The 24,283-nt window shown below is 48.9% G+C and overlaps 2 protein-coding genes and 1 non-coding gene across 5 annotated transcripts in view; 2 read left to right on the top strand and 1 right to left on the bottom strand.

Annotated features, from left to right (window-relative positions):
* Positions 1–9,200, bottom strand: part of ARHGAP26 (Rho GTPase activating protein 26) — a 752,092-nt gene extending 742,892 nt beyond the window's left edge. Inside the window, exon 1 of the mRNA XM_074313709.2 lies at positions 9,033–9,200. The gene's annotated coding sequence lies outside the window, so the exon portion shown is untranslated. The remainder of the gene's footprint in view (positions 1–9,032) is intronic.
* LOC141567409 (U6 spliceosomal RNA) lies at positions 5,974–6,075 on the top strand. Its single transcript, XR_012489992.2, has one exon. It is a non-coding gene; the product is annotated as a U6 spliceosomal RNA (small nuclear RNA).
* Positions 9,201–9,328: 128 nt separating the features above from the next.
* SPRY4 (sprouty RTK signaling antagonist 4) lies at positions 9,329–24,072 on the top strand. 3 transcript variants are annotated; one of them, XM_074313710.2, is made up of 3 exons: positions 9,329–9,555; positions 16,173–16,268; positions 19,453–24,072. In XM_074313710.2, exon 3 carries the CDS (start codon positions 19,500–19,502, stop codon positions 20,397–20,399), a length of 900 nt encoding a protein of 299 aa, XP_074169811.1. In that variant the 5' UTR covers positions 9,329–9,555; positions 16,173–16,268; positions 19,453–19,499; the 3' UTR covers positions 20,400–24,072. The 3 variants fall into 3 exon arrangements, with proteins under 3 accessions (XP_074169811.1, XP_019594666.1, XP_019594667.1); XM_019739107.3 differs by lacking the exon at positions 16,173–16,268 and having other exon boundaries at positions 9,330–9,555; XM_019739108.3 differs by lacking the exons at positions 9,329–9,555; positions 16,173–16,268 and adding an exon at positions 9,584–10,494.
* The last annotated feature ends 211 nt before the right edge of the window (positions 24,073–24,283 follow it).

Below are 24,283 nucleotides of genomic sequence, written 5' to 3'. Positions count from 1 at the left end.
CGGGCAGTGGACAGCACCTCAGTAAACTTGGTGGGCAGTCGAGGTGGAAGACAGGGAGAAGTGCCGCATGCTTGGCCCTTTGGACCCAGAGCGAAAGTAGATGCACTGAACAATCAACCATGAACTTTGACAAGGGCCCTACATGGCGGCCGGGGCTGTGGCCAATGGCACCAAAGTGATCGAACTCGAACCATTTTTGCAAAGTGGGGCTGAGGGAGCTGAATTTGGTTGGCTCCAGACAATTGCTAACCAGAGAAAATCCTCTGCCTTAAAATTCCCATTTGGGAAAGGAACCAAAAGCATTTCCTTTGATTAATAACATCTACATCCTGTTCTCTGACTTGATTGACTTTACACATGAGTGGTAATGGCTCTATGCCTTGGCTTCCTCATCCTCATTGAGGAGGAACTTTTAGATTCTTTAAGAGCATCAATAATAGCAGTAGCAGCAACTCACATTTATCGAACATCACTCTGCCTCTCTGCTAAGTTTCATATATATGTGTGTGTGTGTGTGTAAATCACACAATCTTCACGTAACACACACAATCTTCACGTAAATCAGTTCATGTTGGTCCCCTGCTTAAAACCCTCCAATGACTTCCACTGATATTAAAATAAAATGCAAACTGTTTATCATGCCCTACATGAGCTGGCCCCTACGTATTTCTGCTGTTTTGTCTCAAACAACCCTTCCCCTCAGGTCCAGCAGTATCAACCTTCTTTCTACAGTTTACATACACCACACTTGTGATGCAGCGCTGCTGCCTGAAGTGTTCTTCCATCAGATCCACCCATGGCTGCCTCTTTCTAGTCATTTGGGTCACAGCTCAGTCATACCTCGCTGACTCCCCTACCACCCTCACCCCATTGCTTGATCACAGCACCCTGTTGTATTGCCTCCATAGCATGTATTGCTATCTGAAATTACTTTAATGATTTGTTTGCTCTGTCTCCCCTAACTAGAACATACATTCCATGCGGGCAAAGACTCCTCTGTCTTGTTTACCCCTGAATTCTGAGTGCCCAGAAAAGAAAAGAGCCTAGCACAAAGTAGGCATTCCACAAACATTTCTCAAGTAAAGGGACCCTGTGAGATAAGAGCTTCTATACTTATACCGTTTTATAGATGAAGGACCTGAGGCTTAGTGACGTTGGGTGACTTGCCCAAGGTCAATGAAGTAGGAGGTAAAGAGAGGATCTGAGTAACAATCACACCCAGGGGTAACTGGCTGCGGGCTTATCCTCTACATCACTAAACAGACTGAGATTCATCCCATGAATCGTGTCAAGTGCCCTCCCCACTACTACCCCCATGTTCATCCTTTGTACAGAACCTGGCCAAGGAAGCAAAGAGGCACAAAGCAGTGCAGAATGTGAATTAGTACAACCGTTTGGATAACTGTTTGAAAATACCTACTAAAGCTGAACTAGGCCTCAGTATACAGCCACAGATATACAAACATATGTTCTACAAAAGCCATGTACAAGAATGTTCACTGAAGCAGTAGTCTTAGAAGCAAACACTGGAAACAATCGAAATGCCCATCAGTAGTAGAATGAATAAATATACTGTAGTGTAGTCATATAGTGGAATACTATACAGCAATGAAAAAGCTACAACAGGCATGACTCTCACCCCAAAAAAAGTACCTACTGTCTAATTCCACTTATAGAAAGATCAAAAAATAGGCTACATTAATCTGTAGTGCTGAAAGTTAAAATAGTGATCACCCTTGTGGGGGCAGGTGGGGTACAGTCGTGGTTAGGGATGGGAGTAGCATGAGTGGGGTCTGCAAAATGCTGGTAGTGATTTGTTTCTTGACCTGGTGGCTAGTTCCACAGCTGTATTCACTTTGTGAAACTTCACTGAGTCTTACACTTCTGCTCTGTGCACTTTCTGAATGTATTTGTTGAATCACATGAAATTGCCATCTTTGTACAACCATAAAAACTGGTTGAACATTGGCAATTTCATATAGTTCAACTAATGTTATACTTCAATAAAAAGATTACTTAAGAAAAGGAAAAAAAAAATCCTGCCTTGCACATAGCACTATAAAAACTGGTTTTGAAAAAGAGCCTGTGCCTTCCAAGGGCTCCTTGGCAGGTGGTAAACAGGCTCAGCCTGGTTGTAAATTCCTCCCCAGGGCCTGAGGCTGGTGCACTTGGCTGTGTACTCCAGAGTCTGGAGCCTGGACCAGACCCAGTGTGGTGAAGGAGGCCAGAAATGTCCTTGAGCAGAGATGAGCAACTCTAGCCTCAGGCCCAAGGTGTCAGTGTTTCTGGAAGACACCAGTTTGCACCTGCCCTCATCTTTGCACTCCCAGTCTTCCTTCTTGGGCACTGGCCTGGCTCTTGTTCCTCAACCTTCAGACTGCCCAGAGAGGCTTTCCCCAACCTCCCTAAAGAGGCTAGCTCCTTCCCCCAAGTGCTGTCACATCCCTTTATTATTCCCATTGTGGATTTGACCTACATCTGAAATTAAGCTATTATTTGGGTGGTCATTTTTTTTACTATCTGCTCTCATTAAACTAAGTTGTATGAGAGCAGAGGATTTCCATATTGTATAAGGTGTGATCAAACAATACGGTGCATGTTTAAATTTAAAAAGAATTACAGGAAAAGAAACACTGCCATTAATCCCCCTCAAAATACTCCCTCTTCCTTCAAACACACCTATCCCATCATTCTTGCCACTTTCTGAAGCGGTTCTGGAAGTCCTCTTTCGTGTCTTTAGTTGCGCTGTCGTGGTTGCCTCGATGTCCTGAATCATTTTGACTTTGGGGAAGAGCCAGAAGGCACACGGAGCCAGATCCAGTGAATAAGGTGGATGAGGACACAGTGTAATGATTTTATTTGACAGAAATTGCCGTCTCCCTGATGCAATGAGTGACACAGAGTGTTGTCATGATGGAGAATGATTTATGGCCCACTTCAAAACACCTTCTCTCAACCGTAGCTCACACCCGACTGATTGCACCAAAGTTGAAACTTGTCACACACTGTTACTAAGGTTCGACGTGCTGCTTCCTATATTGAAGATCCCTGCTCTTCCATTGGTTGGCACTTGGCAGCAGCATTCACTGTAGTTTTTTATCACACCAGAAAGGTTCCATGTCACACATTGCTTCTGATACAGTGATTTCTGTCAAATAAAAACATTGCAATGTGTCCTCATCTACCTTATTCACTGGATCTGACACTATGCGACTTCTGGCTCTTCCCCAAAGTCAAAATGACCATGAAAGGAAAATGTTTTGAACCAATTCAGGATATTGAGGCAGCCATGACAATGCAACTAAAGACACTCACGAGAGGACTTCCAGAACCGCTTCAGAAAGTGGCAAGAACAATGGGATAAGTGTGTTTGAAGTGAGGGGGAGTATTTTGAGGGGGATTAATAGCAATGTGTCTTTTACTCTAATAACTTTTTACATTTAAACACTCATTGTATTTTTGTTTTTTTATCACACGTTGCATTTGCTGTTTTACCCTCAGAGCCTGGTATGGCTCCTGGTACTTCAAAAGTGCTTAAACATTGGTTGAATGAATGATTGACCAAATGAAGTGGCATGAATGGAAGCCAGGGGAGAAAATGTGGCCCAAAGCACACCTGGTCAAGTCAGGAAGAAGGGTGTAGTCCCATCCCTCTCATGGAGCATGGGAGCCAAGCTAGGGCCTCAGAAGTCACTGGCCCCTCCAGAGGTCCAGACAACCATTCCTTGTCCCTGTGCTTGTCCCAGGGTCCCCAGTCTGGTTATCAGGGAATTTCTGTGATTTGCAAGCAAGGACCATCAAAGGGGCTAATTTGGCCATTGTTTTTTTTCTTCTTTTCTTGTTCAATGATCACACAGGTTGCTCTGGATTTAGCTCCCACATTGGAAATGGACAGTGTGCTTGCATTTTATGTGCATTTGAACTAACACAGATTTGAACTGTGCCGTATAAACATATTCATTAAAACCGTGATTCCATTGCCAAAGCCGATACTATGCAAGTCTGACTTTATATTCGCACTGATGAGGAAATCACTCTTGAATTATGTGAGGTCTTCAGGAATTGCTTTTTTTGTATAACATTCCACTGCCCTTCTCAGCAAAGAGCAAAAACCAAGGGTCTTGGAGGAAGGATGGAGAAGAGGGAGCTAGTGATCTGTATTATCATAACCAAATTAAAAATCTTTAAAATTTCCACTACACAGAAATGAGAGGACCACAAAAATAGCTGTGCACCTGGCTCTGAGCTAAGTTACTTTAAAAACATCATGCATTTAGTGCTCTGAAGCACTGAACAATCCTCTGAAGCAGATACTACAGTATGACTATCCCTTTTACAATAGAAGCTTGAGGAGATTAAGAATTATGCAAAGTCACCAATGTTTAACATCCCCTCTCCAGACTGACACAAAAGAACCAGCATTCAGCAAATAGTCAGCATTATATTATACTCTTTGCTACCACTGAAATTCAAGCATCTATATTGGCCATGGTTAAAATCAACTCTTTGGTGAACCAAAGATACACAGTTGAAAAATACCACAACTTTTGTCGTGCCGTGACAGCTACAGCATTATTATTTTAAGCATTCATTAATAAATAAAACTTTGCTTGCACTTTAGATTGTTTTTCCTTTCTGAGGTGTTGATGCACCCAGATAAATGGGCTTCTCTTAAAATTCTAACTCATTCACTGATCAAAATGTCTGGGTATGTTGAATAATGATCTAAATGTGTATTTAGCACTTAACAGTGTACCAGAGCTATTCTAAGGCCTTTATGTGCATTATTCCACTTAAGTTCCACTCAACCCTGGGTGGTACTATTAGTTTTCATATTACAAAGGAGGAAACTGAGGCACGAAAAATTTGAATAACTTGTCCAAGGCTACAGAGCTTGTAAGTGTAAGGCTGAACCCCAGCAATCTGCAGTTGGTGTCTGCACATCTGTCTTTCAAGCTCTCCAGCCTCCAAAGCTGAAAGAACGGAGTTCTCACCTGGGATCTGACACCTCCTTCCTTCCTCAGAGGATGAGGGGCCCCCTGGCTATCTTCAGTTGCTCTAGCACTTCCCATCGTCCCTCCTGCTTCTGGGCCTTCTGCCACTGAACCCCACCTGGCTGAGTCTGTATTCTGCAGATCTGAGCTGCAGAGAAACTTTTCCAGGGCACCCAACTCAGGTTACGGCCCCTCTCCTTCGCTCTCTGTACTCTCTAAGGCACTACTGCTGTTAACTGTAATTAAATCATTCTTTGATCATTTATTTGTTTAATGTCTATCTCCCTACTTTACTATAAACAAGTGCTGTTCCACAATTTCTATGTAGGTGGGAGCAAGTAATCTGTTTGGGTTGGGGGCTTGGCTTTGTGTGCTTACTACCTGACAAAAGGCTAAAAAATGTCAATTGAATATAGAAATGAATGAGGGAAAGCACATCCCGGCCCTATCCCCACTGTGGTGTCACCATTTGACTGTAAGCTCCATGAGGGCAACAATAGTATCCATTCCTCTTATCACTGTAACCCCAACACCTGACACTGTGCCTGACATACAGGAAGAGCATAATAATTTTCTGTGGAATTGATAAATAATTAAAACAGTGCCTCTGACTTCCTATCTGGAAAAGAGCAAGAAGACCCAGAACACAGCTTTTTAAAGCAATATTACAGAGAAAAACTTGCTCAGCATAGGTCTGGAACACAGTAAATGCTCATAAATGTCTATTATTGAATTGGAATTTCTGCCTCTCCTCACTCCCACTAACTCAGCTCCCACTAACTCAGCTCCCAGGTGCTGGCCAGGCCAGGAGCTTAAGATAAGAGGGCAAAGCCCAGAACTGAACCCACTCCACTCTCCTGGCCAGAATCTGGTGCGGGTGAAGACACTTACACTGAAGTTGGGGTGAAAAGACTGTAATTAGCCTGGGCAGGAATGCAAGATTGTTCAGATTTCCTTCTAGTAGAAAAGTTATATCGGGTGCTCGCTTTGGCAATAAACTAAAATGAGAACGATACAGAGAAGATTAGTATGGCCCCTGCACAAAGACGACGCGCAAATTCACAAAGCGTTCCATATTTTTGAGTACAACATAAGGAATATAGTCAATGGTATAGTAACAGCTATACACGATGTCAGAGGGGTATTAGATGTCCGGGGGAGGGGGGAGGGCGGGGAGCACTTTGTGATGGTTGTAAATGTCTAACTATTACATTACTTTGCACTCCTGAAACTAATTTTTAAAAAGTTTATTAGAACTGAAAATGCTGAAAAAAAAAAAGAAAGAAAGAAAAGTTATACCGGGAAGAGACTGAGCAGTTTTGGAATGAACAAAGTCAGATGAAGTAGGGAAAAAAAAACCTCAGCACAGGCCTACTCACTGCCCAATCCAAAAGCATGCGGTGTCTTCAACCTCTTAAGGAAAAACTGCTTTGCATTCCTCTACCATCTTTCACTCTGTCCCCTCACCCACTGGGTTGTGCGCTGCTGAAGAGGTTTACAACACAAATCAGAGTGTGTCACAACCCGGCTTCAAACCCTTACGAGGATATCTGAACTCCTCACGGGGCCAGCTTCAACCTTGTTCATCAAGCTGTGGTCACAGAGGCCTCTGGTCAGCACCTCGATGTCAGGCATGTCCCCACACAGGGCCTTCACCCAGGCTCCCTCTGCCTGACATGTCTCCTCTCTCAGGCTCACTCCTTCTCAGTCATAAGGACTCAACTCACAATCACAAGCCCCCTCTCAGGAAGATACTCCTTGATGCCCAAATTAAAATCAGGTCCTTCCAGGCTCCCCAGACCTTCTGATCCTGTTTACTCCCCCCCCCCCCCGCCCCCCACGCTTATCGTGCCTCACATCTCAAGTCTGTCTGTCTCTCCAAAAGACTGTGAGCTCCACAAGGGCAGGGAGGGCTGTCAGTCTCTCACCACTGAGTCCTCAGTCAGGGCAGGCCCCAGTACAGAATACATGAATGAATGAATGAACGAATGAATGAATGAATTTGTCATCACATGCTTGAAACCTCTTCTCTCTTTAGGTTCCAAGTAGGAACAGAATATGGTCCCCAGTGCCCGCCCAAACACTGAATCACACTGTGCTCAGGCATCAGAGGCTTCTCCCAGTTCAGCACTGGGGTTGCTGCTATCTTCTCACCATCCCACCAGGGCTGGGGTCTCCTTACCTTCTCCTGCAGGAAAGCTGAGAAAAGACCAGGAATGGAAGGAACACTAATAAAGTAAACAGGACAGTGAGTTCCCCCACCTCGCTCCCCAACCCCTCCGCACCCTGATTTTCTTCCATAGTTTACAAAGGACTTATTATTCCTATTCTTTTAATTGTATAAGTAAGCTCTGACTGGAAAATTACAGTTTCAACTTTACTTGTTCAACGTGCTTAAATGACTTGTAAGAAACAGGTTTTTTAATTTGTGATGCTGAAAGGGGTCAGAGCAAAGAAGAAATAACGGGGTTGCAAAGATTTAGAAAATCAGCACTACAATGTACTAGATCTTCCATTTACCAGGTACAGGACCGTGCCCTCAATTTCTTTATCTGACAAATAGGAATAATGATATTGAAATTTAATACCTGTCAAGGGAAGTCCTGAACTGTAAAATACTCTTATTGTCTTCAGAGTTTTCCTCAGGCTTTAAGGAAGGTCTTGGCCTTAAAAGACTGAGTTCTCCTAGAGAAGGCCTGTTCTGCCCCCCAGGAGCTGAGTAAACCAATCACACTGTAAAGGTAAGTATGGAGAAGGCATTTTAGACTGGGACTCGGTGACCTTGGGTTCTGGTCTGGGTTTACAAAACGCCCCTCGGCTGACTGTCTCCAGAGCCCCAGCCCCAGCCCCAGGCCAAGGCCAGGTCTCCGTCCTGGGCTGGAACCCTGTCATCGGCTCCTCTGACAAGAGCCAAGTACAGTCCTATGGTGGTGTAGTTAGAAAAAGATAGCCTCGCAACCTCCCGGTGAAGCCAGAACACCGGCAGGACAAAACTTACAGGGCATTCAGGCCCTGGCCCAGCTTTTATCCCTGCATCAAAGCCACCCCCTACCCCCAATTCCCCGGAGGCTACTGCCTCCTCGGTTCCTGGGCGGAGCTGGGCCTGCTGCGAGGGCTCCCGACTTTCCCTGAGTCAGGCCTAACGGTGGGGCCTTTCTTTTCACCGGCCAGAGCCGATACGCTCCCCCTGCCCGCCCCGCCCCCCCCCATCATTAACTGCAAAGAAAGGATCCCCGGCCATTTCCATTTCCTCTGCGGCTCTAGAGCCTGTTATTTAATCCCGTGGCCACCCCGGCAGCATCCTCCGAGCGGCCGGCTCCACCCATCCACCTGGCCAATTCTCTGCCGCTCCCGCTTCTCCCGAGGGGAGCTGGAGGGGTGGCTGGGGAAAAGCGCCTACAGCAGCAAAGAGCCGAGGCCTTCGGTGCTTCAGGCCCTCATCCCGTGAGGGCTGGGAAACGCACCGGCGTGGACAGGGTAGCTAGAGCTGGTCAAGGCAGCAAAGGGCGGACAGACGCCGGGGTACTGCGGACATTACACTGGGGGTGGGGAAGGGGTTTGCTGCGGGGCAAAAGCCAGGTCTCCTCTAGAGTAGCCAGCATCGCCCTGGAGGATACGGGAGCCGGAAGAGGCCTCGGCCCTGTCGCTGTCCACACCCAAGAAATGGGGGGAGGGGTGGTCTGCACTCACTCAAGGGAGACTCAGCATCAGGAAAGGAACCAGATTCACTCAGCAACCCCCACGCCACCCTTCTTTGATATGGACGTTTGACGTTGTCTTGATTTTTGGTAAACGCAGCTTCAAGACCCCTCGCCCCCGACGCTCCTAGTCTAGAGAAAGAGAAGGCCCCCAGCAGGGGTCTTGCAGTTCCCCCGCCCCCACGAATGCCTGCGGCGAGTAAAGATCCCTAGATTTACGTGTGTCGTCTCCCTGCCCGCTCTCGGCCTAGGATCCAGAGGCCGCATGCCCCCTCCCTCCGCCCCCAGCGACACTGACGGTTCTTGCCCAGGCCCGCAGTGGCGTGAAGGTGGCCTTTACCTCCTTTCGCAGGCTGGGAGGGGGTACAGCCCGCGCAGCTGAGCCAGCTGCAGCAGTCGCCGCCGCCCTCCATTCATTTAAAAAAAAAAAGAAGGCAACAACAACCTCCACCCCTCTTTGTAAAAGAACGACGGCCCCTGGAGGAGCGAGAGCCAGCCCCAGCAATCACGGGTTAAGTTCTTTTCCGGCCCCCCATTCATAAAAAAAAAAAAATTTATGAGTGCGGCGCATGCGCGCGCAGGGTCTCTTGTGCCCACCCATTCATAGAATCGCGAGCGGCGCGCGTGCGCACTAGAGCTCCCTTCCCTCCCATTCATAAAAAAGCCATTTTCCCAGGCAGTGGTTGCAACATCGCCGCGGAGGCAGCGAGAGAAGCTGACAGCGCGGAGCTGGCGCTGCGGAGCGCAGGAAGCTGTGTGGGTTCCTCCCGCCGGCGTCTGCGAAGACAGCGGCGTCTGACCCACTTGGGTTCGGGGATTTGCACAGACGTGGAGCAATGCTCGTGACTCTGAGGCTCCTCAAAGTAAGTCCCTGGCCGGTCTCAGGGTCCGAAACTGTCCCCCTCCGAGCCGCGACGCGACTCCTCTTCGGGCTGGGGCAAATGGTGCGCTATTTCTAGGCGCTCCTCGGTGTTTCTTCCCTCTCCCTGCGCCTCCTTGAGCCGCTGCGGTGCGCCGCAGCTCCGGGACGCGCTGGGCTGGGTCGGCACGGCGCCGGGGGTGTCCATAGCCTGCCACCGGCGTTTCCGACCCCTGGGCATTGCCAAGCCCGGCTTCCCCGCTGTCTGCAACTCGGAAAGCCCAGTGCGTGCCCCGGGAGTTTGCCTCTGTCCTGGCTTCTTTCCTTCTCCTGCCACCACCCGCCTCGGGCTCTGGGCTCCGTCAGGAGCCAACTCTTGGGTCCGGCGGGTGCCCTCGCCCTGGGCGGCTCGCCCACCCCGGGCTCGGTGCCCACAGTGCCAGCTCTGCCATAGATCTTCCTAGCCCGCCGCAGCGGCCTATGCTCGACGTGGGTTTTTCTTTCCCCTTCGGAGCCGTGACGAACTGGCTTTTCTACCCTTCTGCCTACCCCCTCGATGGTCAGCGCCGGGCTGGCCCGGGACTGGGCATTTCTGCTCTCTGGCAGGCGGTTTCTGGCCGTCTGACCTTTGCTCTGCTGCCGCATTTTATGCTGTGCAACTGCCTTGCAGTTGCCTTTACCTTCCTCGGCCTCTGCAGGGCCTGAGGCTTCTCGGCCTCCTCGTGCCTCCCTATCCCCAGGCACAGAGCTGTGCCAGGCTTTGAGGCCCCGGGGCCGCGCTGGGGCTGTGGTGGGGGCTGAAGGTGCGTTTACATAACGCCGGGCTTGTGGGAGGTGGAGGAAGAGGTTGCGTGCGTAGGAGAGATAAGGCTCCTGCTTTCCCTCCTTCCTTCTTGGGGGTACCAGGCTTGACAGCACCCGAGAAAAGAGAAGGATAGAGACGGTACGTTCTGAAAAATCTGAATCGCCAAGGCCACGGGGGCCATGAAAGGGGGGGCGAGGGCGGATTTGGCCAGCCAAGGCAGCTGGAGCTTGGCTCCATCACTGGGGCCAGGGCTGTGCCCAGTTCCCCCTCTATGCAGACGATCAAAAAGCATTTAGACAGTAGCTGCTGTTGTGCAAGAAGGCGGTTTCTCAGTTCTATTTGATTGGGGGCTGGGGGTTTTGGGCAGAGGAGGGAAGAGAGGCAGAAAATGGTTGCGTGTCTTGGAGGGCTGAGCGATGGACGGGGGAAGCGTACTGGGTTGGAGGAGCTGGATGGTGGGGAGAGGGAAGAGCTGCTGGCTGCCTCTTTCACCAGCTGCTGGATGGGCATCCATATTGCCAGGCCTGGGTGAGGGCAGGAGCCTGCCTTCTGGCTTATGCAGGCTTTGGGAGCCCTCAGTATGGTTTGTGTTGAATGGAAAGGTGTGGGTTCAGTGGGGTGGCCAGATCTAATGGGGACGACCTCTTTCCTGCCTGCGAATCAGTGGTATGATTCTCTCCAGTATGGGGAGGGGCAGGAAGAAGTACATGTCTGTCTGGTTAGCTGACCAAGGCTCACCCATCTTTCTGATGAGGCTCCGAGATACAAAGCTAGAAGGAGAAGGCCCAGAGCATTTAGGAAATGTGGCCTTATCAATCACTTAATAAGCTCGCTCTGGCCTGAGGCCCTACCCATATTGCACTGGTGATTTCACAGTGTTTAGAGTTCTCTGGGTCATCACACAAATGGAGCATAAACCTCTGAAATTTTCAGCTTTTCCCCCCTTCATGTGTGAGTGTGGGGTGGAATAGGAAAGGAAGGGCTGCAGTTGCACCCCCCCACCCACCACCCACTTTCTCTTAGCAGACGAGTGGTAAAGAAGTTGTAGACTCGTCCAGTGTGAAATTAATTTCCTCTTTCCCAGCCCATGGGAGGGTGTTCATTTGCCAAGAGGTGCCAGGCGAATCTTAATGTGAGCAGTGCACACACTGACCAACTGAGCTGCGTGGCCAGTACCAGGTAGGGAGCATTTTGGTGGCAGATTTCTGATACCTTGATGGACAAATGTTGGTCAGCTGGGGTGAGGAAGACATTAAAGACATCTCTTGGTTATCTTCCTTTTTAGATTCTGAACTCAGGAGTCATTTCCCTTTTTGTGGAGTGTAAATGCTCTCCTCATTCCCACGACCTTTTCCAGATTACCCTCTGAAATGGCAATGTCTCCTTAAAGCTCTGGTTGGGCTTGGTGGGAGGAGACGGGACACAGAAAGATTCCTGGCTAAAGCTGGGCAGAGGCTGGGGGCTTGGTGATTATTTGGAGCTTGCAGATGTCAGTTTTGTTTTCAGCCATCTAGAATAGGTGAAGAGATGAGGCTGTTTGGAATTCTGCCATCTGTCCAGTTCTGCTCAGTTCAAATTCTTTACTTCCCACTCTGGTAAACCTAACATTGCCACTGCCCAGAGGTTTGGCTGATTTTAATAACAAATGAAGGGAGCCTTTTCAGTGCAAAATTTGAAAGTCAGTGGTTTACAAAATTAAGACGGGACACCCATTAACCCTCCAGAACTAGTCCTCAGGGGTGCTGCTCTGGGGTTTAATACTTTAGGATCACTTGTGGGGACTTCTCTTCCAGTTCTTGTTGCTAAAACTCCCTTGGTGTGACATTTTCTGGCCCCGACAAGCATTTTTCTTCCCTCAGGCCATCTCGAGGGGTAGGGCCCAGGTGTTGATATCAAGGGGGTGTAGAAAGGAGCCGCCTCCTTTTTCTTCAGAGAAGTTCAGCGTTCTTAGAGAGTTGTGGCATTTTAATTTGTATATAAACCCAAAGTGCCTGTCATCTGGTCCCTCCTGAGGTGGAGGGACCTTGAGAAAAACCTTGGGGAAAAAACCTTGGGGAAGGATTTTTGCACAAACCTCTGGATGTAGTTGAAAATTTTTGCACAAACCTCTGGATGTAGTTGAAAATTTGGATTTGAAATGTAGACATGACCGTGTTTTTAAGGAAAGAGAATGGCAAGAGTGAAGGTTCTATCTCATGGCCAACCTGGATCTTCCCCATAGAAGGGAAAGCAGTGACTCATTGGAATATATGTTTGCTCTTTCCAAAGAGCCAGAGAAAGAAGGTGATGAAGAGCAACGTCCTGAAAACTGTTTTACTCCTTCCAGACCAAGCGAGGAGTGGGGTCAGAGCTGATGGTGATTAGGAAACCTGCTAAGGTCAGGCCCTAGTCTCCCCTTTTGCAGAATAGGGAGAACCCTAGGGACTGGGGCTGTGCTCCTTGTTCCGCGTGGGCACCTAGTCGGAGGCCCTGGCTATACGGGTACTCCTTTCTACACAGGAGGTGTGGGAGCACTGCATGAGGTAAGAGGTGGCATATTCTTGGGGTCCGGGGCCACCCTGCAGATCCGGACAGCTGACAAGGCTGGGGATGTATCCGGGACATGTGTCTGGGCTTAAAAAGCTCCACCGTTCAGCTGTGGTCACGATTGTTCTTTCCAAGGACAGTCAGTGGAGGAAGCAAGGGCACTGGGGAGGACGCACAGATGTGTTGGATCTAGTGGAGGAGGGAAGGGGCCCGTCTGGGGCAGGTGGCCATTTGCAGAAGAAGAGTGGTTTCCCTTGTCTCCCCCGTCAGCTAATCTTTCTTTTTCTGGTGGGCGGAAGGGGGAGTCATTTCCTGCCCCATCCCAGGAGTAAGCTAAAATCTATTATAAGTTCATTTGTTCCTGGAGGGTGGTGAGATAGATACAAGGATCTTGGTGTCAGGGAGAGGGGGTTCTCCTGTGGGGGTCTCGGTTTCTGGTCCCCCCCCCCAACTTTGATGTGGGCCAATTGTTCCAGTGTGAACAGGCTTCTTCTAGCCCCATTCTTCTCTCACTCTTGACTTCTAATCCCTCTTTAAGGGGATCTGAGCAGATAACAATTATGGGGGTAATACCCTGAAGCCGAAATTTGAAGCCAGTGAGACTACCCAGAGCCAAAGTACAAGGAGACCTCTCCTACATCCTCTGGGCCCTGGGGCTCGGAGCACAGCTGATTGGTTGTGGAAGAGGGAGAGAAGAAGATTGGGAAGTGATAACTGGTGATGGGACAGAGTGATGAAAAGCAGCTGTTTTCTTTTGTGATCTCCAACAGATTATGGGGAGAGGTGAGCTCCCTAGTGCTGGCGCTGGAGTGGGAGGTGGTAGGGAGGAGTACAGACTCTCAGACAAATCCAGCTGCCTAAATGCTTCATTCTCCTACTGGGGCCATTCTCAGCAGAGATGCAGAGATTGCCTTCCTCACTAGGGTGTAAGGAAGGCAAGTCCTTGGCTTCCTGCCCCCTCCTCTTTAAAGCCGTTTTGAAGCAATCAGTCCTTGTTTGGTTGGAGCTTAATTGACTAATCTGGGATGTTGTCACAAAGAGCCAAGTGGTAGGATAGGGGGATACTAGTGGTGGGCAATCTCTCTGGCAGCCTAGAGACCTTTCTTGCTGAGCTGTGAAAGGGTTAAACAATCATCCCCTAAAGAACCTGCTGAGACTGAATGGGGCAGTGCAGAAACTGCCCATTCATTCTTAGCCTCTTGCCAGTTTGTCATGAGCTGACCTGCAGTTTTCAAAGCACAACTGTCTGGTTTTCCTAGTATTTCCCAACTCCTCTCCTCAGGGTAAGTCAAGGGGAAAGGAAAGGGTGGGTGGGTGGCCTGGACATTTAACATGCCCCTTGATTCTTTTCAGCCATCCCATACGGAGCAGTCCAATGCTCATCCCCACCTGACAGGTACAAATGCAGTTTCAGGCTCACAGGGGGCCAAGCTGCAAGTACAGGTCTGTGTGCACTGGGCTTTCCAGGGTCTTGCAGATTCAGTATTCTAGGACTCTCTTTTGGCTTCCTCCAACACTGGCTCCTCCTTCCCTTCCCCTTCCCCACAGACCAGAAAGCCCCATCCATGAAGAAGCCCTAGGGACCCTTAAGTTCAGCTTTATAGGTGGGAGGAGAGAGGGGATTCCCTCCCACTCCAGGGTTTTCCTCTTAGGAACTGCTTTGTGGTGAGGTCTTACAAGTGGGACCCATTCAAACTTTAAGAAAACTGAAAATGAAAACACTTAGTAAATTGGGAGGAGGGGCGGGGGGGGGGGTGGACAGGCGGTGAAGTGATAGAAGGGATAGCAAAGAAAATGGAATTGGAAATGAAGATAACTTGAGCTCTAAGCCTTCCTTTAATGACAGATTTCAAACCCCCGTCTCTGCTCTCCACACTGAAAATTCCCCTAACTGGGGGCCAGTCTCCTGTCAGCCCTGCCTGGCTTCATTTCCCTGCTGGTTTGGTTAAGAGCCTGAAAATAGCCTGACGCGGTTCCTGAGGGCTGGTGGCAAACTAGGGAGACTGGTGTCGTTCATGGCTATGAAAGTGACGGACACTTTGATGCCTTTCCATGAATAACCAGAAGTTATTGTAAGTCAGGGCTGCAGGGCTGAGACTGCACTCTGGAGCTCCTGCTACTGGGTTTGAACGCATCCCTGATCCCTTGCCAGCTCTGTGACCCTTTGTTCTTCCTTTTTTTTCCCTCTCCAAAATGGGTGCTATCCTCCACAGAGATGGTGAGGATTACGTGAGAAAATCACGGAGGGCTTAGCACAGAGCCTAACACCAAGAAATGTTTCATAAATATTAGCTGCTTCTATAATTATTATTTATTATTATTAGAAGGTTGGAGTGGAGAGAAAGTTTTCTTTCCTCATACTAATCCATAAGACCGCCACCTAAAACTCCATAGAGGTGCTTCTCCGGCTAAGTGGAGTGCTGGCTTTGTTTCTCTGTCCACAGTCTTCCAAATTGGCCATCAGTCTTCCAAACAGCCTAAATGAGGCAAAGCCTGCTCTCTCCTATTTATATTATAAATCTCTTCCTTCCTTGCAGGGGAAGCAGAGTACATATTAAACTGCACTTAAGTTCAGCAGCCGTTGCTTAGACTGGAGAGTGGGTGTGTCCCAGGGAGCAGAGATTAGAGATTGATCTTCGAAGCCAATTGAGGATTGGATTTTTTTTTTTCTTTTGAGACATCATTTAGCTGTGCTGAGGGGTTATCACACTGGCTGCTCGGAAGTTGTTTTTCTTTGTCAGCCAAATGAATTCAGCCCTCCTGTGGAGGGTCTCTGCTAATGGGGAGGTGAGGCCATGAGGCCTGAGAAGATTTGAGCAGTACAGCTTTGAGCCAGCTGAGCTGGTTGGCCAAGGAGGAATCCTGATCTGGGTTATGACAGGGAAGATGGAGTTTATTTTTTCAAGTCAAGATTTTTTGTTTTGTTTTTGTTTTCATTTTTATTTTAATTTCATTTTTCAATTATAGTTGACATATAACATTATATTGGTTTCAGGTATACAACATGGTGATTAGATATGTATGTACCTTATAAAGTAATCACCCTGGTAAGTCTAGTAGCCATCTGACATCACACAGTTATTACAATATTATTGACTACATTCCCTATGCTGTACTTTACATCCCTGTGAGTATTTCGTAACTGCCAATTTGTACTTCTTAATCCCTTTCACCTTTTTACCCCATCCCCCAGCCCCCTCCCATCTGGCAACCATCAATTTGTTCTCTGAATCTACAAGTTTGTTTCTGTTTTGCCTATTCATTTTTGGGTGTTTTTTTTTTTTTTTTAGATTCCACATACAAGTGAAATCATATGGTACTTGTCTTTGTCTGACTTACTTCACTTAGCACAACACCCACTAGGTCCATCCATGTTGTCGCACATGGTAAGATTTCATTCTTTTTTATGGCTGAGTAATCATGGCACAGATGTGCCACTTTATCCATTTGTCTATCGATGGACACTTAGGTTGCCTCCATATCTTGACTGTTGTAAACAATGCTGCAATGAACATGGGGTGCATATGTCTTTTTGAATTAGTGTTTTGGATTTCAGGGAAGATGCATTTTAGAATATGCCTGCTGGAGCCATGCTGGATGCAGCCTGTCCCGAGAGCTGAGTCATCATGGACCAAGCTCTCATTCCCGTGTCTGGCCCCAACTGCAGACCCAGATGTTGACAGCTGCCTCTGGAGGGTGATGGAGACCTTCTAATACCAATTTCTCCATTGCCTGTAGCTGCTGCTCCCACCACGGTGTCCTGGTGGGACTTTTCCCATGTATCTGCCTTCTGATTCCAGGACCTGTTAAAATCTCTGAGCATTGCTCATGCCTCTTGCTTGATCCATAGAAAACGTGGCTGTTCTTAGAGAACTCCAGGAACAGAATTGGGGAAAGGAGAATGGGTCATCGGGTTGGGGCAAGTCCCAATCTTGGTCCTAAGAGACAAGAGTCCAACAACATGGGGCAATGCAGCCTTTAAACTGCTACTGACATTTTGTTGGCAATACCCTGAGTATTTGTGACCTGAGTTTCTAGAATAAGGGAATTGTGTTGTCTTTGTCCAGGGTGGAGATTCTGGCTAAGGCACCTCTTGGCTGGCGCCAGAGAGTCTTATCCTGTGCTTCTGTCAGCATTTCCCATTCTTTTGCCTAGTCACCCCTTTTCCTCCAGGTAAAGGACCTGGGGGCTCTTAACCCTCTTCTGTTGACTCCAAACCCATTTATTCTAGAAGCAGGGCTTTGGAAGCCCTGCAAAATGTAAGTGGGCTGAGGTAGCACTCTCTGAAGTTCCTCCCCTATGGCCAGCATGATCCTTGGAAAAACTCCTCGTAGGTGCTTACTTGACATTCCTCCATCTAGCCCTGACCACAGGAGGCTGCCTTGGCGAATGACAGCAAATGACTGCTTCTTGGTGACAGACCCACCACTGGGAAGGAAGCCTCCCATTTGAAGATGATGCTCTTTTCATCTGAAGGGAATGTAGAAACAGGAGGCAGGCGCTGCCCCTAGGCATACTTTCTCCAAGATGGGAAAAACCATGCACAGAAATACTAGCATCTTTTAAGCAGGTAGGGCGATGAATGCAAAGCCAGTAGTTCATGCCCTGTGCAAATGGGAAATATCAGTTGACTGAGCACTGAACCTTGTAGAAAAGACTTAATGCTTTTTGCATTTGACAATGTAGGTGATATACAGATGAGAATCCTGTGAATAAATTCCCTTTTATCCCCTTCATGAACTTTGTATCCAGAGCAGTTCTTCATTTCGGACAGGCTGGAAAGCATCTAACAATGTAACCATTTCTGATCAAACTGTTGTTTCAAGTAAGGGAAATATGATACTGAGTTGCTTTGAATACCTTTCATTTTTTTCCTCTTCACTCTTTACTATAGACATAGATAAGTATGAATGAGTCACCTGAGTGAGAGGTCATTCTCCTGTGATTGGAATATTGGGATGGGCCGACTCTGTCCCAAGTCTGGATCGGTATGAAGTTAACTGGAAGAAGAAACGAGTCTACACACCCTTCTAAAGCATCACCTTTGAGAGAAGATGAATCAAATGGCTGAGGCCCAGGGTCTCAGCTCTTCTAATTAGAACATCATTAGCATCTTGAAAAAGCATTTACCAAAACCCTCACCCATAACACATTAATACAATGGCCTTTTTTCTCCAGACGGTTATCTTCCCTTTCTATGATACACCCTGTTCCGTCCCCCACCCCCACCCCCTAGTAGAATCTTCCCAGAGTCTAATCTTTCTCTTGGATTCCAAATCGTGTCCCCTTGGGCAGAGGTCTTGGCCTTCTGCTGCTATTTCTTTAAATTGATCTCCAGCCGAATTCCGAATGTAAAGGTCAGCAGGCAAGGAAATGGCACTTCTAATAGAAAACAATGTGCACTTTCTAAATCTGAACCAAGCCGTTTCCGCTCTTTGATTTAAGTGACTTCCTGGGGTTCCGTGTCAGGCACTGCAGTTGAATCTCTGGCCTGATTCCAACTTAAAATTGCACTCTCTCGGTGAAATTAGAAACTGATCCAGGGTTGGCTTAGCTATTCTAGTAAATAGCATTTAGGCTGAATGTTCAGCTCAGCACTTGGAAATGGGCGATGTGAGTGCCCCTCAAGAGGATTTCCCATCCAAGTTGTCAGAAGCACACCTACAGGGGTTATTAGCCACTGGAGGTTGCGGCTCTTAGAAGTGCTGGTAATAAGTTAATATCCTGGACGTGAAGGCATCAGATACAGCCCTTCCTTCTCTTGTGACTATCTGAAATAAAGGCTTTTGTTTATCCAGTTGATAAACGCCATGGGAGCACACAAGGGCTGCCTCTCCGAGTCACCACATCCTCAGCACTCAGCACAATGCTTGGCGTGTAATGCTTATTAGTGCTCAGGAAATCGAAACTGTTGCTCTCTGGGATGGTGATTAATGACTGAGCACTTGCTGTGTCTGCCAAGCAAAGTGCTAGGTACTGGATATGCATTTTCTCTCTTAATCCTCACAAGAACCCATTTTACAGTTGACAGAACTAAAGCATAGAGGTTAATAAACCTTATCCACAGCAACACAGAGAGGAGAATTTAAACTTGGTTCTGATTCCAGAGCCTGCCTGTGTTGGTCACCATGGGGCTATCTCTCTAAAGGAGCATGTTCCACGGGGATTATAAAAATGAACTTGGACAGCCCAGGGTTGAGTCCTGGTTCTGCTACAGATAGTTTTGTGTGACCTTGGACAAGTGACTTTGAACGTTAGTTTTCTATAACTGGAAAAGGGATAATAATAGAAGGTACGTTTTAGGGTTATTGTGAAGAGTCAGTGACTTAATATTTATGGTGCTTAAGAGAGCGGCTGGCATATATTAAGTGCTAAATAAGTGTTATTTCTACCACTTAACTATTATTACGGTCGTTATTAAACATCGAAGCCTCAGTGCTGGAGAGTCCACCAAGGGAAACCAGTTCCCGTTTCATTTGGGCTCCCAAGGACCTGATGGGGGTGGGGGTGTTAACAGGCCAAACACTGATGCCTGGAATCCATTCTCTCTTCCTTTTCCCCACCCCCCAGGGCCCCTAGAAGCCTGTTTCTCAGCGCAGTCCAGGACCTCCAGCCCCATGGAGCCCCCGATCCCACAGAGCGTCCCCTTGACTCCCAGCTCACTCATGGTGCAGCCCCTTCTTGACAGCCGAATGCCCCACAGCCGGCTCCAACACCCACTCACCATCCTTCCCATCGACCAGATGAAGACTAGCCATGTGGAGAACGACTACATAGACAACCCTGGCCTGGCACCCCCCACCGGCCCTAAGCGGACCCGGGGTGGGGCCCCGGAGCTGGCCCCCATGCCTGCCCGCTGTGACCAGGACGTCACCCACCACTGGATCTCCTTCAGTGGGCGCCCCAGCTCTGTGAGCAGCAGCAGCAGCACGTCCTCTGACCAGCGGCTCTTAGACCACATGGCACCACCGCCCGTGGCGGACCAGGCCTCCCCGAGGGCTGTGCGTATCCAGCCCAAGGCTGTCCACTGCAAGCCGCTGGACCTCAAGGGCCCAGGAGTCCCACCAGAGCTGGACAAGCACTTCCTGCTGTGCGAGGCCTGTGGGAAGTGCAAGTGCAAGGACTGCGCGTCCCCCCGGACGTTGCCCTCCTGCTGGGTCTGCAACCAGGAGTGCCTGTGCTCGGCGCAGACCCTGGTCAACTACGCCACCTGCATGTGCCTGGTGCAGGGGGTCTTCTACCACTGCACCAACGAGGACGATGAGGGCTCGTGTGCTGACCACCCCTGCTCCTGCTCCCGCTCAAACTGCTGCGCCCGCTGGTCCTTCATGGGCGCCCTCTCCCTGGTGCTGCCCTGCCTGCTGTGCTACCTGCCCGCCACCGGCTGCGTGAAGCTGGCCCAGCGCGGCTACGACCGCCTACGCCGCCCTGGTTGCCGCTGCAAGCACACGAACAGCGTCATTTGCAAGGCCACCGCCAGCGACGCCAAGGCCTGCAGACCCGACAAGCCTTTCTGACACTTTGGGTTGAAGCCCCCGCGCTCCCCCTGGAAACTTGGATCCCTTCCGAAGCCCGAGAAGACCGCAGCGAGGCCAGAGGCTTTCGTGTCCTGAGGCTGACCTTGTCTGTCTGCCCACGCCCAGCCCCAGCTTCTAGAGACACAGAGACCCCCATCACCCACCCTCTTCCCCAGAAGGATGAAGAAGCACTTTGGGTTTTTTTCAGGGTCCTGGAACTTTGTGTCAGACAGACAGTGGCAGGGGCGTGGTGCGGTGTGGGGGGATTTTTTTCAGAAGACGGAACACAGATGTGGCCACATATCCGGAAGTTGCAGCTGCTTGAATGCCTTCCCAGTTCTCCCGCCTCTCTCCCTCCCCCCCACCCCCCTCCATTCTCTTTGGCTGCCTGGGAGGAACCATTAACTGAGTGGCCAGGGGACCTTCGAAGAAGCCCCTTGGAGTCTTGACGTCTATACTTCTCCTCCTCCCCTTCCTCCCCCACAGTGGGATATCTCGGGGAAGGTGTAGTAGAACCTGGCTGTCCCTGTTGTACATACTCGGGAGCCCCTGAGAACAGGACGGCCCGGGTGCTAGCCCAGGCCTCCTTCCTCGCTCTGTCTCCGCAGCCACAGATGGATTTAGGAGCCACTACACAGAGCATCTCTCCCTTCTGGCTCTATCACTAATTCTTGGGGTGTTCCACTTACAGCACCGTGCTCCAGTTCTTATTGAGTCACAGGCTCACCTGCCTGCTACGTGTCCCAAGTTCTCTCTACCCAGATCCTTTTCAGAAACTATGGGTGGAGAAGCCCAGGGCGGCAAATGCGAGACCAAATATCATTTTGCCAATGAGTCTGAGGCTGTGGTCTCTGGATCCAGTCATTACGTTTTTATAGAATAATTAAACCAGATGCTAACGGTGTTTTAGAAAACAATAATAAAACACTTGCTTCCTTTTGGGCCACCCCCCAGGAAGGGCTGATTTCAAAATCTGGGGGGCGAGCAACCTCAAGGAAACAACCCCCCTCCCCACCAAGAAGAGGATTTTAACAGCAAAGAAGAGAGGCAGCACCTCCCGTTGGCAGAGTGACAGTGGAGCCGAGCTGGGTGTGGGTTTCTTCTCTTCTGATTCTGCTGCTTGCTGTCATAGCCTTTTATGTACAGTGATGTGTCTGTATCTTTAATGTAAATAGACAGATGATGAAAAAAGAGTCTATTTTAGTGCTAGAAAGCCCTGACGGGGGAGTCGGAAGAGCGTGGGTAGGGAAAACATTCCCCAGGGACTTCTTGGGGTTGAGCCCCGCTTCTGTGTGTGGCCGCACCACCCCGTCCCGACAGCCCCAAAGACGTAGCAACTCTTTCTCTCAAGGTGCTAAAGGACTCAGAAAGTGCAGCACGTCCAGTGGGTAGGTACTTGTTGCATGCAAACGCTGTAGTGTGTCTGGTCCTCCCCAGCTATTCTGCGGGGCTTTTGCTTCATGTGGTATTTTGTGTCGTCTCCCCAACCCCCCGAGGAGAGGAAGTGGCTTGGGTCAGAAAAGCCTCCCCAGGTGAAACTGGAAGTGCATTAGGTAGAGCGTTTGGAGCATTTCCAGTGTGTTCTGTAGGAACAGAACTGTCTCCAGAAAGGAGGCAAGGAGGCAGGTGGCTGTGATTGGCATGCATCCAGTGCTTCTCAAGGACTTTTCTTTTCCCCCCTTCTCGAAGACTAGTAGTAACATCTTATGATTTAGAATAAGTTAATTGTAACCATAGGTATTTATTGATTGGAGGAGAGGAGGGGAGGGTCTTATTATGTTAGGCTTTATTTATGTAACACTTGCTAGCTTGTAAAAGGCAAATATGAAATATTGCATCTGCATTTTCTAAGGCTGATTCACGTAGCTACCCTTGCCACAGTCGTGATGGATGTTCTTGCACAAACGGAGAGAATGGTAGGAAAAAACACATTCAGCCAACCACTTATACTAATTGAATGTATCAGACGTGTACTGAAGGGACTTGGCGATGTCTTCCTCAGAATAGGTGTGCCGAGGTCAACCCCCAAACGAGAGGGCACGTGTCCGCTCTTGGAGAGGCCTCGGAACTTTTCCCAGAGCCTCTCCCTCAGATGTCTCCATGGGAAACTTGACCCAGTGGCAAGTTGCACTTTGGTGATGGTGTTCTACACGCCCATTCTGTGGAGAACTGTTATACATAAGCTGTGTATACATACACACACACACACCTACCCCACCGACCCCCTCTCTACAGACCCTGTTTCTGGCAAACAGCCTCCTGAACCCTGACTTTTTGTGTACATAGTTGTAAACACGGACGTCTCTGGGTTTTAGTTTTCTGTTTTCTTTTTTTTTCCCTCCCCCGTTTTGGCTTGTTCTTTTTAGTTTGCATTTAACCTGCTAAATGGATGTCGGCAGAACTCGTGTCCCATGTGCTCGGTGGTGAAGGGAAGGAGTGGAACAGCTTGGTTTCTCCCAGCTCCTTTGCATAGCAGGCCCTCAGCATGTTTTTCTCGGCTTCTTGGCAAAACAAAAGAAAACTGGCTTGCCCGTGGACCCCGGGGGCCAGCCCAGGGCCACTGAGGGACCAAGCTCTCAGAAAGACAACACATTTCTATGGCTGCTTCTGGATGATTGTGTTTTCTGTCACCAACGGTTTGCTTGGCTGGATTAGACCTCATCTTTACCTTTTTTGAAAAGTGCCAGCTAGTTTCCACTTCTGGTCAACCTGGAGTGGGTGGTGGTTCTACCAGGAATTGGGGGTGGGGCCCACAAGCCTGGGTCCAGGACACTTGTCCTAGGGGACCCTGGTTGCTCCCCTCTCGGGGGTGGGTTTTTGAAGGCCCAACACTCCAGCAAGCACCCTGGGAACTGGGTCTAGGAGAGCAAAGCCCTCCCAGATAGATGACGGGGCATAACAAGGTATCACCACCCCTGGCTGGAAGGAGGTGGAGACCAGTCCCTGCTGTTGATGTGGGCCCTTTCATAGCTGACAGAGACGGAAGACCTTCGTGTGACACATCTGGTTCTTTCAGCATTGCTGGAGTCTCCGTGGGTCCCCAGTGTACATCGAGTGAGACCCAGTTAGATAATGACTTGTCCAAGGTTGCACAACATGGAAAGTAAAGTGTTGGTTGGGACCAGCACCCAGATTCCGTCACCTCAAAGCTTCATGTTCTCCCATGCTGCCCCAGGAGATGTCTGACGGGGTGTGGGCAGCACAACTTGCACTGTACAATTCGGTTCACTAGGGCATCCCGCAAGCTTCACCGGCCTTCTGGTTCATGCCTTCTGAAAGTATTTTCATGCCCTCTGCTTACTGTGACAGTTGATGACAATTCTTGCGCTGCCATATGTTTGCTGTGGGTAACTCCATGTGGTGTCTTATCTTGCTTTCTCTTCTCACTGCCCCACAGTTTGGTTTTGTGTTAGAAAAGCTGTTCAAGGTTCCCATTCCACCACATTCTTACTTCATTTTCCCTCTTCACTGTAGTCCCTTCACACCCCCACAACAAAAGTTACCACAGAAGGTTCCCTTTGTATAGAATATTTATTTTGAAGCTCTATTTTAATAGTATTTATTTTAGAAAGTCTACTATTGTAAGAGTTCTTCTGTTTGTGAAGAAAAAAACAAGTTAAAACTGAATGTACTGATCTAGAAATATATATATAAATATATATTGTTAAATATACCCAGGACTGCTGTGTCTCGTGTTTGTGTCTTAATGCTCCCGATATCCTCACCCAGAAAGGCCCCACGTTTGTCACTCACCAAATGGAAATGTGTACCCAAGCTCTGGCAGGACAAAGGGGCAGGGCCCCTGGACTGGGGCAGCCCCTTGCCCTGCTTCTATGATAACTGGAGGAAAGCCTCACTTTCTTATAAAGCTGAACCCCGCCAGG

This window comes from Rhinolophus sinicus, chromosome 5 (genome assembly GCF_057876585.1).
Source record: "Rhinolophus sinicus isolate RSI-liver-muscle chromosome 5, RSI-T2T, whole genome shotgun sequence".
NCBI classification, from domain to species: Eukaryota; Metazoa; Chordata; class Mammalia; order Chiroptera; family Rhinolophidae; genus Rhinolophus; species Rhinolophus sinicus.
Note: the sequence above shows the minus strand (reverse complement) of the source record. Positions and strands in the feature narration are given on the sequence as shown.

Coding starts and splice junctions, on each gene's coding strand:
- SPRY4 (XM_074313710.2), top strand. CDS start 19,500: ATGGAGCCCCCGATCCCACAGAGCGTCCCCTTGACTCCCAGCTCACTC.